Here is a 17160-nt window from a genome sequence, read left to right as displayed (position 1 = left end):
TTTGGTGGGGCTTTTTTGAGCCAACTTATGGCTTCTGACTTTTAAAAAGTTATTTTGGACTGTTTAGTTAAATTTATTTCAAACAGCTTCTGATTCTAGCAACTTATTTTAAGTCAAAAAAACTGATTCTGAGAAACTGCTCACCCCTTACTTCTGATTATCAGCTTCTGCTGTGGACATGTTAATTCATGGTTATACACTTATATTTTTTTAGTTTTTATTTTTTTAAAAATAGAAAAAGACCTAAATGGACTATATAATAATATTATTATTTTTTTATGAGAAATGTAGACAAATAGTGAATAATAAAAAATAAAAGTTAATTGAAAAAGGTACTTCATAGCTTATTTAACAAACACTACTTAACAACTTAAATCTATAATCCAACAGTTACACCAAATAGATTAACAACTTCTAATTAAAGTCATAATTTATAATCTATTAAGTTATAATTTATAATCTGTTTTAACAGCTGCACCAAAGAGGACCATATTGCGCAAACAGACATGCTTTGATATACATAAATTTATAAGTTGCGGAATCGAGACACTTTCCATTAAACTCCCTTCCATAAACCAATTTCAAGTCCGCTCCCAACATAGCTGACACACCCCCTCTCTCTCTCTCTCTCTCTGCCACAGACAAAAAAAAACACCACTAGCCACTCTCTCTGTCGAGCTGTGATCCGACACTGGTTTCACTGTGAGCCATTTAGAGAGAGAAAGAGTGTAGTACTTGTACTGTAGAGTGAGAGAGAGCGAGAGACGTTGTAATAGAAAAGAAGAAAAAAAAGAACGTTGCAAAAGAGTAAAGTAAAGATAGCAACAAATAAGTAGGGATAGAGCAGAGGAGGAGAAGAAGAAGAAGACGAAGAGGCTTTGGACAGCAATGGCGAGAGGGTTCAGGCTCATATTTGCGACTTCTCTTCTCCTAATGCTTCTGGGTTTGTGCTACATTCCTCATTCTTCATCTCTCCCTCTCTCTCTCAATATATATATAAACACATGTATATGTATTTATATATGCTTGTATTTGTGTATATGTGTGGATTTTGGGAGCATTTTATTGTTTTGGGCATCTGATTTGATCTTAATTTGTTGGTATCAGCATCTGATTTTTAGGGTTTTTTGTTGAAGCTTATCATTGTTGAACAGAGTATGGAACTAATGTTAATATTTTCTCGCTCACAATCTCATTCTGCTCTGTTTTGTGCCTAAAATCATCTTTTTTGGAACTTGTGTTCCTCATTTCTACATTGTTTCTTTCTGGGTTCTTTCACTGTACATACATTAGACTTGTACATACATTGGACTTATACATACATACATACAATGTTTGGTTGGTTGGAAGTGATGATAGTACATACATCTATGCATGTGTAGAGAAGTTATTTTGGGGTCTTGGACCAATGTTTCACACCATTTATGCTGTGACACTTGTCTTGTTGTCTCTAAAAAATCAACCATAATGGAAAAAAGTCATGGGTCCCCTTATTTAAACCAATGGAAATGGAAGTAAAAATCAAGTTGGGAGCACTATATAATTTTCCATACGTATAGCCCTACTTTACTCTTTGAAAAAGACAGGCACAGTGCACGAGACTCTCACAATCTGGTACAAAGCTTACCCACATATGGTATGGAGAAGCTATTTCCGTGGTTTGAACACATTTATTGAGGTTGCATATTTCAATTACGTAGGATCTGGACATATTGGACAGCAAAGTGCATTAATTGAGGTTGCATATTTCAGACCCTAATAATTGTCCATGATGTGTATGCTGCAGCACATCTAAGTGCCAGTCCATCAATTTATGTGTTTGATCATCAAAGCCTCGTCTTATACTAATTTTTAGACTTTTCTTTTGATTGATATTCAAAGGTTGGTTTTTTAAATTAAAAAATTAGCTGTTGTCATGTAACAAACCAACAATTTCTCACTTGATTGCATAAAAAGACACATCCATGACATTTTTCTTCGTGGCATTTTTGTTCCTTTGTGTAGTTTTGTTGGTGTTTCTCTCAGTGGTTATTTAATTTCAAAAGGGTTGTTAACCTTAATAATCAGCAGTGTGGTGGTGGGTGGAGGAGGAAGGGCTAGGGTTAGACTCTTTATATTGATTCGAGGAAGAAGATGAAACAAGGGACATACCTTATGGAGGTGAAATGTTGGCATGTTATCAAAGCTTAATTATACAAACAATAGCAATAGATAAATCTAACACAAACTAAACTAAACAAAACTAAACCTTTGTCCTAATCAAGTGGGCAACTACATGAATCGTTTTTCGTCATTTCGCTATGTCAAGGGCTCTATGCAGATAGCAATAGGTATCTAATTCAATATTTCTAGTTGCCTGGAGAGGTTATCAATTTTATGTACTTTTCAGTTTTCAACACAATATCTAGATGTCGAGAAATTTATAGTGCTTGAAGGTAGCATATAGATTACATTCTCTGCCACTTGTTTATTTTTATTTTTATTCTTTGGGGACAATACATTGTCAAATAGGTAAATTTTGGAAATCATTACATTTGCAGATGTAGTTCATTGCTTTAGGGCATGTATAGAAACCACACTTTTGTCATCTCTCTCTCTGTCTCTCTCGTTATGATATTAAAATTCCTTTATGCTCTATAGATATATTGATGCATACATTTCTTTACAATGCAGATATCTGCAAGGGAAGCAAAGTTGGAGTTTGCTATGGAAGAAATGCCGATGATCTCCCCACACCAGATAAAGTAGCACAATTGGTTCAACTTCATAACGTCAAGTATTTGAGGATATATGACTCTAATATCCAAGTTCTCAAGGCATTTGCAAACACCGGCGTTGAGCTCATGGTTGGGATTACAAATTCAGACTTGTTACCGTTCTCCCAGTTCCAATCCAACGCTGACACCTGGCTAAAGAACAACATCCTTCCCTACTATCCGGCCACAAAGATCACTTACATAACTGTTGGTGCCGAAGTTACAGAAGTCCCCAATAATGTCTCTGCCATGGTAGTGCCTGCTATGCAAAATGTTTTCACTGCTTTGAGAAAAGCCGGTTTACAAAGAAAGATTAAAGTTTCGAGTACTCATTCTCTTGGAGTTTTGTCTCGATCCTTCCCGCCTTCTGCCGGGGCTTTTAACAGCAGTCACGCGTTCTTTCTGAAACCCATGTTAGAATTTCTTGCTGAGCACCAGTCACCGTTCATGATTGACTTATATCCTTACTATGCTTATAGAGATTCCCCGAACAATGTGTCGCTAGAATACGCTCTATTCGAGTCATCCTCGGAGGTTATCGACCCGAATACCGGTTTGTTATACACCAACATGTTTGATGCACAGATCGATGCCCTTTATTTCGCTCTCATGGCTCTAAATTTCAGAACAATCAAGATTATGGTTACTGAGACGGGATGGCCTTCCAAAGGGTCGGCCAAAGAGACGGCTGCGACTCCGGATAATGCCCAGACTTACAACACAAATCTGATTCGACATGTCATCAACGACACAGGTACCCCTGCAAAACCTGGAGAGGCGCTAGACGTGTATATCTTTTCGCTGTTCAATGAGAATAGGAAACCAGGATTGGAATCCGAGAGGAATTGGGGGTTGTTTTATCCAGACCAAACGAGTGTCTATAGCCTTGATTTCTCCGGAAGAGGTGCCGTGGATATGACTACACAAGCGAATGTCACAGGTTCGAATGGAACGTGGTGTATTGCTTCGTCTACGGCTTCAGAAGTTGACTTGCAGAGTGCTTTGGATTGGGCTTGTGGGCCCGGGAATGTGGACTGTTCTGCTATTCAGCCTAGTCAGCCTTGTTTTGAGCCGGATAATCTAGTTTCGCATGCATCATATGCATTCAACAGTTATTACCAGCAAAATGGAGCTACTGATATTGCTTGCGGTTTTGGAGGAGCTGGGGTTAAAACAAATAAGAATCCAAGTATGTATACCAAGAGTTAACCTTTATTTTTGGGGAGCTAAGAAACACAAACATTTCTAAAATTGGCATGTTGTGTTTGACATCGACACGACACGATATTCTTTAGACGCATGTCAAAACATGCCCTACTATTTTGATTGAAAATTAGACTTGGATTACACTTCAGACATTGAACACGCTGTCTATCACTTAGCATTAACGTTCAAGCATTAGAAAATGAATGGAATCACATATATTAATGAATGGTTTTCTCATTAACCTGTGTGTTTTGTCATGCAGGCTATGACAACTGCTTGTATATGATCGCCGGGTATAATTACCATCTCATATACCATTCATTTTGATTCGAAGTATTGATTCTACTTTTGTCTACTTTTTGTATTCATAATCCTGGTCTTTGTTGTGCAAATTTTACAGGAGCAACAAAACTGCTGCAAGTAACGTGACAGAGGTTCCTTCTACTTCTTCGTCCATTCAAACAGTACTCTCTTTGTGGATCTCTAGTTGCCTCCTGCTTTTGACCTTGCTCCCATTTTTCTGAACCTCAACATTGCGTGACAAAGGCTGATGTTTGGACTAAAGCGTTTTCATGCAAGCAAGAGGTGGTACGTACGAGAAATTTTTTGCAAGAGTTACATATGCCAATGGAGGTACCTAGTTTTGTGTGATATCTATTGGTAGGTGCGTATTAGGTAGATGGGTTGCAAGACTAGTCCCTTAATGGGATTTTAGATGCCCTATAATTTGTTGATTCTTGTATGCATATATAGGATAGCTAGAACAAAACTTCTGTTGTGGATTGGCAGCTTAAGATGTGAGTTGTCTACTAGTACTTGTAAGCTATATATTTGAGGTCCAAGTTGCTAACGTTTTGTTTTATGAGATACATTTTTGTTCCAAGTTTTGATCAAATCCCAGTATTTAAGTTCTCTCTGTGATAATTGATAGAGAGGAGTGCACAGAATCCCTATGAACTGATCGCAGCTCATTTTGAGGCTGTTGAGAGTTGTATTATGCATTTAGGTTATGTTCACATTATAGAAATTTTGAGGCAGAATGAGAATCTTATTACTAGGAATGTCATTTACTAATAATTTATTTTTTATTTTTTTATTTTTATGTTTTTTAATTTTTTTATAATGTTAATGGCATTTTAAGCCTTGTGTTTCGTTGGGAATTCTTTATGAAAAATTATAAAATTATAAATATTGTGTTTAATTATGTTTTTATTTTTGGCTCTTGAATGGATAATATTCATTCAGAAGTGTAAATGTAAAGTGGAGGAATATGATTTCACTTATTGATAACCTATTTAGCATTTAAAATTGAATTTATCTAGTAAAAAAATTAAGTCCTTCTAATAATCATAATTTCTATTAGGGTAAATTACACTTTAACTCTTTTGGTTTACTTTAACCCTTTTGGTTTACCTAAAAAATTACGGAGTCTCTTTATAATTTCATTTGTTGCACTTCAAAACTCTTTGAAGTTTATATCAAAGGGCAATTTCGGACAACCGCAACAGAAGTTGTAAAAATCTAAAGTTACGTTATTTCTTTCTCTAATTTTCTTCTTAGTGCCATTATAAATTATAATATTTTCTCATTTTTCTTTAATTCTTATGTATTCTTTTCCTTTTCTTCTTCTTCTTCTCTCATTTTTTTCTCATCTCATGGCAAACCACACACCTCTCATACTATCATTAAATACATATGGGTAATGTTAGGGATACTAAATTTTTTACTAAACAAATAACCAAATGTCTCACATGGGTTGCGGATTTCACATGGGTTGCGGATCTCACACCTATGTGAGACATTTGATCATTTGTTTGGTAGAAAATTTGAAACCTATAGCATTTTTCAATATATATATATATATATATATATCTCTTTAGAATTTAGACCCAAACAAAGATTCATCTCTCTCTCTCTCTAGAATTTAGATCCAAACAAACACTCATCTTCTTCTCTCTAGAATTTAGACCCAAACAAATAGTTCATAGTTGCAAACACTTACCAAGCTCATCCCATCTCCTTCATTCAGCTAACACCCACCATCTTTTCCTCTCACGGCACCCATGGTGGCAGCCACCACTATAATTTGGGTCTTGGCTTAATTAATTGGATATGCCTATTTATATACCAAGCTCATCCCATATCCTTCACTCAACCAATGCCCACCACCTTTCCCTCTTACGGCACCCATGGTGATAGTCACCATTATAATTTTGGGTCTTGGCTTAGTTAATTGGATATGCCTATGTATATAATGTATGTGTGTCTATAGTAATAAAGAGAAGATGAAGGATGGTGGTGGTTGTCACGGTAGTGAGAGTGTGAGAGACTACCATGGGAACCCGTGGTTTCAGTGATGGTAGTCTTAGGTCGTTGTAGGAAATGATGAAGAAGGATAAAGGGGAGATGGTGGTAATACGTGTAACACGGCAATAGTGAAAGGAGGCATATGGCGGTGGATGGAGAAGTAGAAGCGAGAGAGGTTGAGCTTGGTTAGGTTAATTTTAATTTTTAGATTGACTTTATTTAAGAGAATGATAGACATACATTTTAGAAAATAATGAAACAAAAATAAAAGGGAAAGATGGAGAAACGAGGGAGATAAGCTAGAGAGGGAAGTATTTTAGAGAGAGAACAAACGTCTCTGGTTTTCAAAAAGAAGAAGGTAAGGAATTATCCAGTATGGTTGATGAGAGAAAATTTTGATTTTATGGTTGTGCAACACACTCTATTGAAAAAAACGGTTTCGTCTGAAATTGGACTTTCACTACAAGAAAAGGGGTCAAACAACACGGAAGCAATAGCGACGGCGCGCCTCCCGTCGCAAAAAATGGGTTTTTGCGACGACAACTTATACCGTCGTAAATAAAGGCGTTAGCAATGGCGTTTGTCCCGTTGGCAATAAAACCAAGCGGATAGTTATTAAATGCTGAATTATTAGCGACGGCATTTTTTTACTGTCGCAAAAAATATTAGTTTTGAGACGGCATGTGTTTGCTGTCGCAAACAATGGACATTTGCGACGGCAACTTCCGTCGCAGAAAGGGGCTTATTAAAACGGCGCCGTTTTATGATGTAATTAGTAACCATCGGCGACAGTGTAAAACGAACCGTCGCAAAAAAAAAAAAAAATTACCCCCGCCCTTCCCTGCCGCTCGATGATTTCAGCCAAATCCCTAAATCTTCCAAACATTTTTTTTCCCCAAATTCCTCAAACGAGCTACGAAGGCCGTTCTCTCTGTAGCGGTGGTGCCGTTCTCTCTGTAGCGGTGGTGCGGCGGTGCGGCGGCGACGACAACGGCTCTGGTTGGTCCGGCGACGACAACGGATTTCACTTCGTATGCTCTCTCTCTCTCTCTCTCTTTCTCTCTCTTTCTCTGTATATATATATATATATATAGATGAATGTATGTTCATCTGAGATTTTGCCTCCCATTTAGATTTTGCCTCAAGTCTAGCAACCATATATTTTTTTATATATATAAAAAAATAAAAGCACACATTTTATTTTATTTTTGCACCTGGAGAGAGAGGAAATATTCTCTCTATATATATATATATAGAGATGAATGTATGTTCTTAGTTTGCCTTATTTGAGAGGAAATATTCTCTCTGTATATATATATAGATGAATGTTGTTGGTCTTTTATTGATAATACAGCGAGTGAGAGACCAAACACAGTACAAGTTATGAGGTTGATTAATGTTTTTGCACCTGGGATAAATTATACAAATAAGTGAAACTGCATTTAACAGTTCAAGAAAATATACTAATTGTGCACTGATAAAAACTATAGGTAAACATGACAACTATAGCATTGAAGTGACAAAATATAGTTCCATAAGAGCCATCTACAGATAAATATGGGTGCAATTTTCAGGTTGAGGTTCAATCAATGTTAATTACCAATTTTGCTACCAAGTGATTGAACGACTACCACTCCTGCCTTTATCTTTCATGCACTGCCATGTCAATAGCTTTTCAAAATTGCTGCATTTCTATGCTTCTAAGGCCAATAATTGACCTATTAACCAAACAGTAGATAAATACTACACGGATACTATCAAAATATTTGGAAGCAAAAACTAAGAATATAAAAAAATTCTCAATAATTAAATAATTAAACATGCTGAGATCTAGGAATATTAAAAACTCATTAAAAAATATTTAAAGGCTTAAAAGATTGAGGATAAAAAATAGAAAAGGAAATTAATAAACAAATCAAACTAAGAATAATTAGATGCACCTGAAATGGCCCAAACCTGAGTTATAAAGCTATGAGCACCATTTAAGCCTTTTTCTTCACCAGTATTAAATAAAATATGACGGAATTCTTAAATCCATGAGCCGATTGAGAAATTCCTCGAGCAAGCTCCAACATAACAGCTACACTTGAACGGCAATCACCAGCTCCTTCCCTGAAATATACAAAATGTGGTGAGCCTATTATTACTAAGAAAGTTTTCTCTAATATCAGATGAACTAATACAATTTGTCCAAGATCTTTGAATACTGGTGAATGAAGAACATAAACTAATACGTTGACTTTAATTAACTCTTTAGCCAAATTAAAATTTTCCAAGCAAGCTCACATTTCATTTTAATATTTCTAAAGGGAAGATGGGTGGAAGTTTAACATCTAAAATGATTCTTAATTTGATAGATTAAGCTAAGAAAACTATTCATATAAGAATCAAGACGAAAACTTTTGGTTTTGATTTTGATTTATGTTATTTAAATTTGTGAATAACATTATGTATGTAGTATGCGACATTATGTAGTGGCATAATTTTTGTTTTTATGAATTTTTATTTCTGTATTGTTATGAGTGGAACAACATTATGAATTTTCATTATTTGTCAACTTTTGTTTATGTATGTATTTATATTATTATGTAATTTTTGGATTTTTTAATAATTTCGAAACAGGGTTTTTTTTTTTTTTTTTTTTTTTTTTGAGACAGCTTAATATCCCGTCGCAAAAAATTTTTAGGAGTCTTTTGCGACGGCAGACATACTGTCGCAAATGCTACGCAATGTAATTTAAAATAAAACCTTTAGCGACGGCTCAGGCTGCCGTCGGCAATAGTATCAGCTACGACACTTTTAGCGACGGCATTCTTGCCGTCTCAAAAGACCTTGTTTAGCGACGGAAATACTGTACCGTCGCAAAAACGCAGATTTTCTTCCATTATTGGCGACAGAACATTGTCGTCGCAAAAAAGGCAGACTCCCGTCGCAAAAACCAATGGCTACGGCACTTACCGTCGCTAAAGCCCTTTTGCAACTCCCTTTGTCGCGACCCCCACCTGCCGTCGCAAAAAGCCAAATTACCGTCGCAAAAAATATTAGAGACGGCGCGCGGACCATTTGCGACGGCGTTTTGCCGTCGCGAAAAACATTTTTTTTTTGTAGTGTTTGGTATAAAATTCAACAGGTTTAAGTGTTACAACTAAAATTATAGGGGGCTCTATATTTTTTGGGTAAATCACATTGAGTTAAAGTGTAATTTACCTTTCTATCATACTGTTGAGTAATTTCCTTATTAATAATAAGGGAAAGTATACAAAAGTGAGTTATCCAACTTATTGATTTTCCATTCTGAATTTCTTTATTCCTTGAGTAAATTACATTTTTCATTTTCTATTTCTTAACTGAATTTTATTTTAATCTTTCATCCTTTTATTGTTATAATTAAAATTTAAAATTTTAACTGATTTTTGAATGTGATTTTTCACCAGGTAACATTTTTTACTCTCTCTGTTCCAAAATATTAGTCTTTTATTCTATTTTTTATTATCTCAAAATATTAGTTTTTTTTTTCAAAAATTAAGGAATAAAATAATATGAATTTATTATTTTGTTCTTTTAAATTCATTAATAATATAAAAAATACAATTATGATAATTAATGTTTTTTTTAGAAATATACTATTAAAGAATAATTTTAAAAAATTAATAATTTTAAAATATAATAATTATATTATTAGAAAAATGAAAATTTTTAAACGTAATTATTATTTTACAACGAAAGAAGTACATAATGAGCAGTCATAAAATGCCAACTAAAATGAGGAGGCAAGCTTTGGATGCTGGTATAGAAGCTGAGCAATTATTTCTCTCTTTCTCTGTATCTCTCTCTCCCTCATTACATTTTGTCTTATATTGAATGCACAAACTGGATGGATTGGACCAACAATTTTAACCAGTATGCAGAACTATCATTTTGACCCTCAGATTAATTTTGTCTACACTTGAACACAAAAACAAAAAGGTTTTGCACCTCCTAATGGGACCTTTTATGTTGGGAAAATTGCATTTCAGTGTCAGTGAAAAAAAATTATACTTTTATAATAGTGTAACTTTCTTGTGTATGATGAAAATTTACTCACATACTTGGTGTAATACTTTTTGTGTTAAAATTATATTTAAATTTTTTTATTTATAATATAATTATTTTGTGATTGTCTAAGTGTTCAATTGAATACTTTGGAACTATATATATATATATATATATAATCCAGTTCAAAATTTTATGTTGAATATCCTAATTCACTTTCTTGAGCACTCTGCGTAGTTGAACACCCACCCAACCTACTTTCTTCAACACCTAACCCACTCTCATAGCCTTTGGCCTCGTTTGGCAGGTGATTTTTTTAGTCAAAAAGTCACTAAAAAAGTTAAAAAATCAATAATTTATATTAAAAAGTCAAAAGATTCTATTTTCTCTCTACTTTTGCACATCTTTTCGTAAAAAGTCAAAAAGTCATTCCAAACATACTAATTTTTTTAGCTCATATTTTAGCCGAATAACTAAAAAATTACTAAATTAGCTTATTCTCAAACGAGGTCATGCTTTTTGAAGTGAACACACATCAAATTTTGAAGTTTTTTAGCTTGTGCAAAAAACTTTCCTAACTAGTGTGCCACTTGAACCATTTAAACACTTATTTTATAAATCAACTATAGAGAAATCAGACTCTACCAGAAAAAAAATCTCATTTTATCATGCTAGTAATAAAAATAATATATATTTATGTAAAGTTTTATATTTACATTTTACTTTTTGAAACAATGATATCAATATATTAGAATTTTATTTTATTTATTTATTTGTGTGATTTGAAAAGTCTAAATTTTTTTTTTGAATGTCTACTTTGAAAAAAATTCCTAAAATATTCACTGTAAACACTCTGAAAAAAATTTCTGGAGTTGCTACTGCATGTATATATAAATTTCCCTTTTACTTTTACATTCTACTTTCTTTTAGTTCATACATTATTTTTTATTTGAAAATTAATTTATGAACAAAATTACATAAATCTAAAATCAACTTCCAAACAAAAGGTACAACTGAACTGTAAAGTTTTTACTCGGAAGTTAATTTTCGAGCCATAAGTTTTTTTTTGAATATTGATTTCCGGGGGAAAAAAGGTGTACTACAAGAAAATGGAGTGTGAAAATAGACTTTTACAACTATTTTTTGCCAGTAACCAACAATTTTTTACTAGGATGAAGAATTATTATTTTGGTCCTCCAGTATAATATTGTCTGAACTCAAATACAAAAGGGTTTGTTTGGACCAACAATTTTTTGCAATGAAAATTTCTTTTGTTTGGAGTGATACTGCCAATCCCAGTCCTGCCAAAAAGGTATAGAGCATATGTTTGGTATTGTTATTTTTCTCTCTATTTTTGTATTTATTTTTTATTTTGAAATTTTATCGTAGACAATTTGATACGTTTTTGCTTATAACTTATAAGGCAGATTTAGGTTCAATAAGTATTATAAAAAAAAAATGATTATCCTAAGAAATTAAGAAATGAATTTTTTTAAACTACTTTTTTTTTATCAACTTTTAGCTTCAAAAAAGCTGTACCAACCTTAATACAACCATCTGTTCAAAAAATAAAAACCTTAATACAACCACCAGAAGCTATGAATAACACTGAAACATAGAGAAAGCATGAAGAAATGAAAACCACAAAGAAGGTCAAGAAAAGTACTTATAACATCAAACTTGCTAGAACAAGAATTTAAAGAGCAGTGGTTGTATCTAGGAGTATAATTTCGTTTCAATTAGTATTGAGGGAAAGTGCAATACAAAATCAAACTTTTCAATTTTGTTGATTACGGAACAAAAATAGACTGCACTACTGTTTTATCTGTTTTGAAAACTTGTAATAAATCATGCCTTCTTCCTAATTTTTATTACAGAAAATATATTAAGGAGACTTATTTATAAGTCTTTATTTAGATACTTATGGTAGGTTAAGTCCTGTGTAATTTCTTATAAAGTCTCAAGTCCTATATAGATAGGAATGTATTCCACAAGATCCCACATAAACGTAACGTGACGTGACACTTACATAAATGTAACGTAACGTGACACCTATATAAACGTAATGTAACGTGACACCTATATAAACACCTATATAAACGTAACATAACGTGTCACGTTACGTTTATATAGATGTCACGTTACGTTACGTTTATGTAGATATGATTTATGACAACATTCAATTTCCTATATAGGTGTCACGTTACGTTTATGTAAGTGTCACGTTACGTTACCATAGATCATAGGTGTCACGTTACGTTTATATAGGTGTCACGTTACGTATAAGTGTCACGTTACATTTATGTATGTGTCACATTACGTTAAGTTTATATAGATATGATTTATGGTAACATTCAATTTCCTATATATGGTTTTACTATTATTTATGATATTAACAACTAATATTGAGGGTAAATGTGTCAACAAACTTCCCACAGGACTTATGAAAACATGTAAGACTATATGTAATATAAATCTTCCTAATAGGACTTATAAATAATTTTCCCAATATATTAATGGCCACTTATTTTCTAATGTTCAATGAATTACAATATAAAAATATTTAAAAATAATATTTCAATTGGTTCAGGTCTATTCGTATCAATATAAAAAATATAAAATCAAAATAGATTGTACGCTATGAAAAACAAATTGAAAACTGAAATTTTGGTCAGTTTTGAGTTGTCAAGTTCCATCGAATTTTTTATACTCCTAGTTATGAGGTATTTTGAATAGTTGATAAAAAATTATTTTTTTTTTACTTTTGTAACATTTTTTAGTGACTTTTTTACAAGAAAAATTAGCTTTTTTGACAAAAAAATTAGCTTTTTTGGTAATTTTTTGTGACTTTTTTGAAAGAATTTAATAAAAAGTCAAAAAATTGATAGAGTTTTTAAAATTTAATTCTGCCTCTTAATTTGAATGTATTGTTTGGTTAAGGCTTTAAAAAATTAATTCCAAACTTACTTTTCAAAACATTTCTCAAAACACTCACTTCTCAATATTATATGTCACATCATTCAATTCAAACACTTTTTAAAATTCATAACTAAATAAATTTTTTATACTTAAATCATAATTTTAAAACTCATAAATTTAAAATAAAATTCTACTCTCAAATTATAATTTTAAAGTTAACCTGACTTTTTATCAAGTTTTAAATTTCTATGTTGTTTTACAACAATGATTCATCCCACTAAAAACATCACAACTAATAGCACTAATGCATTAAAAAAATAAAAAAAAATAAAAAAATACAACTCAAAGACCAAAACATCACATCATTCATGGCGGGACCCATTGCCACCTAATTAGTGGAGCACTAATTAGTGCTCCCAAGCATTTTTCGTTGTTTTATTGTGCCTGCTTTTCTCGGATTGTGAGAAGATGTTTTCCAGTTGGCCTAGCCTTTTCAACTTGTGAGATGCCTCGTTTGTGAGGTAGCGAGTCATTTGGCCATGTCCGTGCCTGTATTGGGACATGTGCCTTCGATTTATTGTATATTGCTTGGTTTTTTAAGTAGAAAAATGTTTGGTGGCCACAATATTCGCGGCTTAAATGGCTCGAATTGATCAAAATGACGTCGTTTTGTGTTGTTTTGTGTCTAAAACGACGTCATTTTGATCAATTTGAGCCATTCGAGCCTGAAAAATTCGGACCCTCTATCATTGCTGTTTTAAGTAATAAGGGCAAATTTTTTACTAAATTTGAATAAAAAAAATTAATTTTCTTAATTTGATATAACTTATTCCAACCGTGCATTAAAAGGGAAGGGTCAATCGGTAAGGATAATTTTTTTTTTTTTTTACTTGTTTGAACCTTTTTTGACCGGTTTGAACCGACTTATTTAAAAGGGAACCGATCGATCGGTTGGTCAACCGGCCGGACAACCGGATGGTTGATCAGTTGGCCCATCCCAACGGTAACGCACAGTGAAATGGTGAAATCTGAATAAATTTTTTGTTTCATTCACATTTTGATACTAATTTGGTGAAACCATTAGAGTTCCAAAAAGTAACTTTTTTACCAAAATTCAAATCTGATGCAAAATTTGATGAACCGTTAGAGATGGTCTAAAAGCTTGCTGTGCCAAAAACCAAAAAACCAAAAAACAATCCAGCTAACCCCCAAATAAATAACCAACAAATTTGATTAAAACAAAAAAAGAAAAAAAAAGGGTACAACTGGCACAAGAGATGATTACACAAACCACAAATTATAATTATGAAAGATTCCAATCAAGTTAGAATCCATTAAAGGAAAACCACTCCAATGTAGATAAGTGCCTCACTCACAAATCATTGTAAACTTTTTATCAAGAGAATACAGACAGTTTCAACTCAAGAGAAGATCATATATATAGCACTTCTCAAGCCCCAAACAGTTTTGTTCCCATAAGGAGTTTTGCGTAACTTCAAGTACTTATATATCATTATTCCACTGCAACCATGCCGACATAGGTGATTAGATGCAATGCCAGTAAAGAAGGTGATAAAAATTGCAGTACAGAACAAAACATACCAAAGCAATTAAAGACCCTGGTCGATGAGATAATCGCCAAGCCTTTCAACAATCATGTTGCACTGGCCCGGCGTCATGGGCTCATCATAGATACCGATGATCAATGCCTGGTTGGTCTTTTTAATGGTAACACCACCAGGTCCCTGAAATCAGCATAACAAGAGGGGTCAACAACAAACAACTATTAGGGAGAAACAATGTGTACATATCAAACTACAAGAAAAAAAAATATTTGATCACAAATCTTCAAAAATATCATCTCAATCTTCTCAAGAAAATAATAATAAGATGAGTCTGTGGTCACGATCAATCTTCAGTTATAAGCAATGTAAAATCATATGTAGTTCCAACTTCCATGTACTCAAATTGAATGTATGCAATCCTCTGGAATTTATGAAATTAATCTTCCGTAAACGTCTTGAAATAGCCTTATAAATTTGACATGGGTTTTCTAACCTCAACCTCGGCAGAAGGCATGTGACTGTGCATGTGATACACACGATCAAGAACTACATAGTGAATTGTCAGAGACGTCGTTCACCAAAACAGTTGTTCGTATGCAAAATCAAGCTTTCTGCTAAATGCAGAAGCCACCGACCAGATGAATTGGGGACCAATGCATAAGAAAGTGGTGTATCTCTAAAAATGGTGAACTCGTTGAGTTTTTCATAACAGAAAGCATAGTCTAGGTTACAGATTGATTGTAGACAACAAATTTATGTCATTCACATAACTGCGTCAAACATACTTTCCCAGCTGTCATGTGTACATACATGAGTTCTAAATCAGTATGAGACCATGATCATAAGTGAATTCATCACCTTCTTTCCTCGAATGACAGCTCCTGGTTCGCCTTGGATCACCATGTATTTTGTTCCACCGAGGTACAAGCCAGTTGGAGCGAGAGAACCAGGCTCAGCGAAATCATTCATAATGGCAGTTATTTCTTCAGGCTTGAACTAGACAAAACATCCACATACAGAAAAATGAATACAAATTTCTCAGAAAAAGAGGCAATAACAGCAGCATCTTAAAGAAGTGTTTGAAGAGAGTTGTGGGTGCCCTTGCTTGAACCTGTAAAGCTCCCAACTTGCTGAGCTGGTTAAGTGATAGGATGATTCAAATTTTAATTGTCAATAATTCTACAGAGGGATAGTTCACACATATAGATCCAATTAAAAGTATGAGAAGAAAGACCAGACAATCTCTCTCTCTCTCAAAACAAAGATTGCTCCAATGTTCTAATTGATTCCCTAAAAGAATAAGAGGAAAGCGAAATTATCATTAACAAAGGCAATTCCAGTTTTTCAATTCTCAGCATTTTCTTCGCTTCTTTTATTCTCTCCAAGAACTAAGATCCCTTCCAAACTATGTAACTCCTCTTTTTTTTAAGAAAAAATGCTGCAGCCCTTCAAAAAAATGCACCTAAGAATATGTCACAAATTGGTAGTCCAAAACTCCATAACTGCATATCCACAAGCTCTCTCAACCAAACTTCACACTTTCAAGGTTGAATAAAACAGCATTATCAATTTAAGCATCATCCAATTGACTCCACAGATATCATCTCAAATATGTATCTTCTAACCAACAAAACACAATGTAAAAGGCTTTATATTCAATGAAAACATACATATCACTAACACAAAGAGGTACTATACTACCAAGTGTACATGACTTGGAAGTAGTCTACGCAAATGAAATCTACTCAAGCTAAGTTATTTCCTCAAATTAAGAACACACTGATCAAACCCAATAGAAAAATCCAAAATCAAAACCCGCAAACAATATGAAACACAATTCCAGAGTAAATTAAGTCAATCAAACCACAATCTTTTATAAACCCAATTAAACTGAACAAAACTAGACCACAAAGAGCATTGTAGTATAGTATTATCAGATCGATATCAGACATGAAAACCACACACAAAGCATATTAAACCCAATCAGATCCGTATTTCAGCATCAAACCCATCATCACATAATTGACTTGTATGAATTGGATAAAAGCAACAACCTGAGGGAAAGAGGAGCTCTGGGCCCAGACACTGGCGTCGTGGCCAATGATGGCGGAGGAGTTGAGGAAGTTTCCCTCCATTTCGCACATCAGGTGCTCGTCCACGTACGCCTGCCATGACATCTTCCTTGGCTGAGCTTAACTTCACTGATCTTTCAGCTTCTTTGTCTATGGACTTCTTGTGTTGAGTTGTGTTAATAGCCTCCAAGCCACAATTTCTGAATTGCTCATCACATTAACATTAATATATAGCGGTGTCTCGTAGCTTCTATTTTATTTTTTATTTTTTTCCCAACAAAATTTTATTTACAGTATATTATT

General features: G+C 33.6%; 2 protein-coding genes across 2 annotated transcripts; one reads left to right on the top strand and one right to left on the bottom strand.

Moving 5' to 3' along the window:
• Nucleotides 1-513: 513 nt before the first annotated feature.
• On the top strand, nucleotides 514-4857 carry LOC114286828 (O-Glycosyl hydrolases family 17 protein). Its single transcript, XM_082902910.1, has 4 exons — nucleotides 514-943; nucleotides 2674-3945; nucleotides 4225-4255; nucleotides 4363-4857. Exons 1-4 carry the CDS (start codon nucleotides 889-891, stop codon nucleotides 4484-4486), a joined length of 1482 nt encoding a protein of 493 aa, XP_082759036.1. The 5' UTR covers nucleotides 514-888; the 3' UTR covers nucleotides 4487-4857.
• A 9644-nt stretch (nucleotides 4858-14501) lies between these two features.
• Nucleotides 14502-17160, bottom strand: LOC114285323 (profilin-1). Its single transcript, XM_028228374.2, has 4 exons — nucleotides 16840-17160; nucleotides 15644-15781; nucleotides 14823-14965; nucleotides 14502-14741 (listed from the first exon to the last, which is right to left on the bottom strand). The coding sequence occupies exons 1-3, from the start codon at nucleotides 16960-16962 to the stop codon at nucleotides 14831-14833; spliced, it is 396 nt and encodes a 131-aa protein (XP_028084175.2). The 5' UTR covers nucleotides 16963-17160; the 3' UTR covers nucleotides 14502-14741; nucleotides 14823-14830.

This window comes from Camellia sinensis, chromosome 13 (assembly GCF_055761805.1).
Source record: "Camellia sinensis isolate YWXY chromosome 13, ASM5576180v1, whole genome shotgun sequence".
Taxonomy (NCBI): domain Eukaryota; kingdom Viridiplantae; phylum Streptophyta; class Magnoliopsida; order Ericales; family Theaceae; genus Camellia; species Camellia sinensis.
The sequence above is the reverse complement of the archived record's forward strand: the minus strand, read 5'-3'. Positions and strand labels throughout refer to the sequence as shown.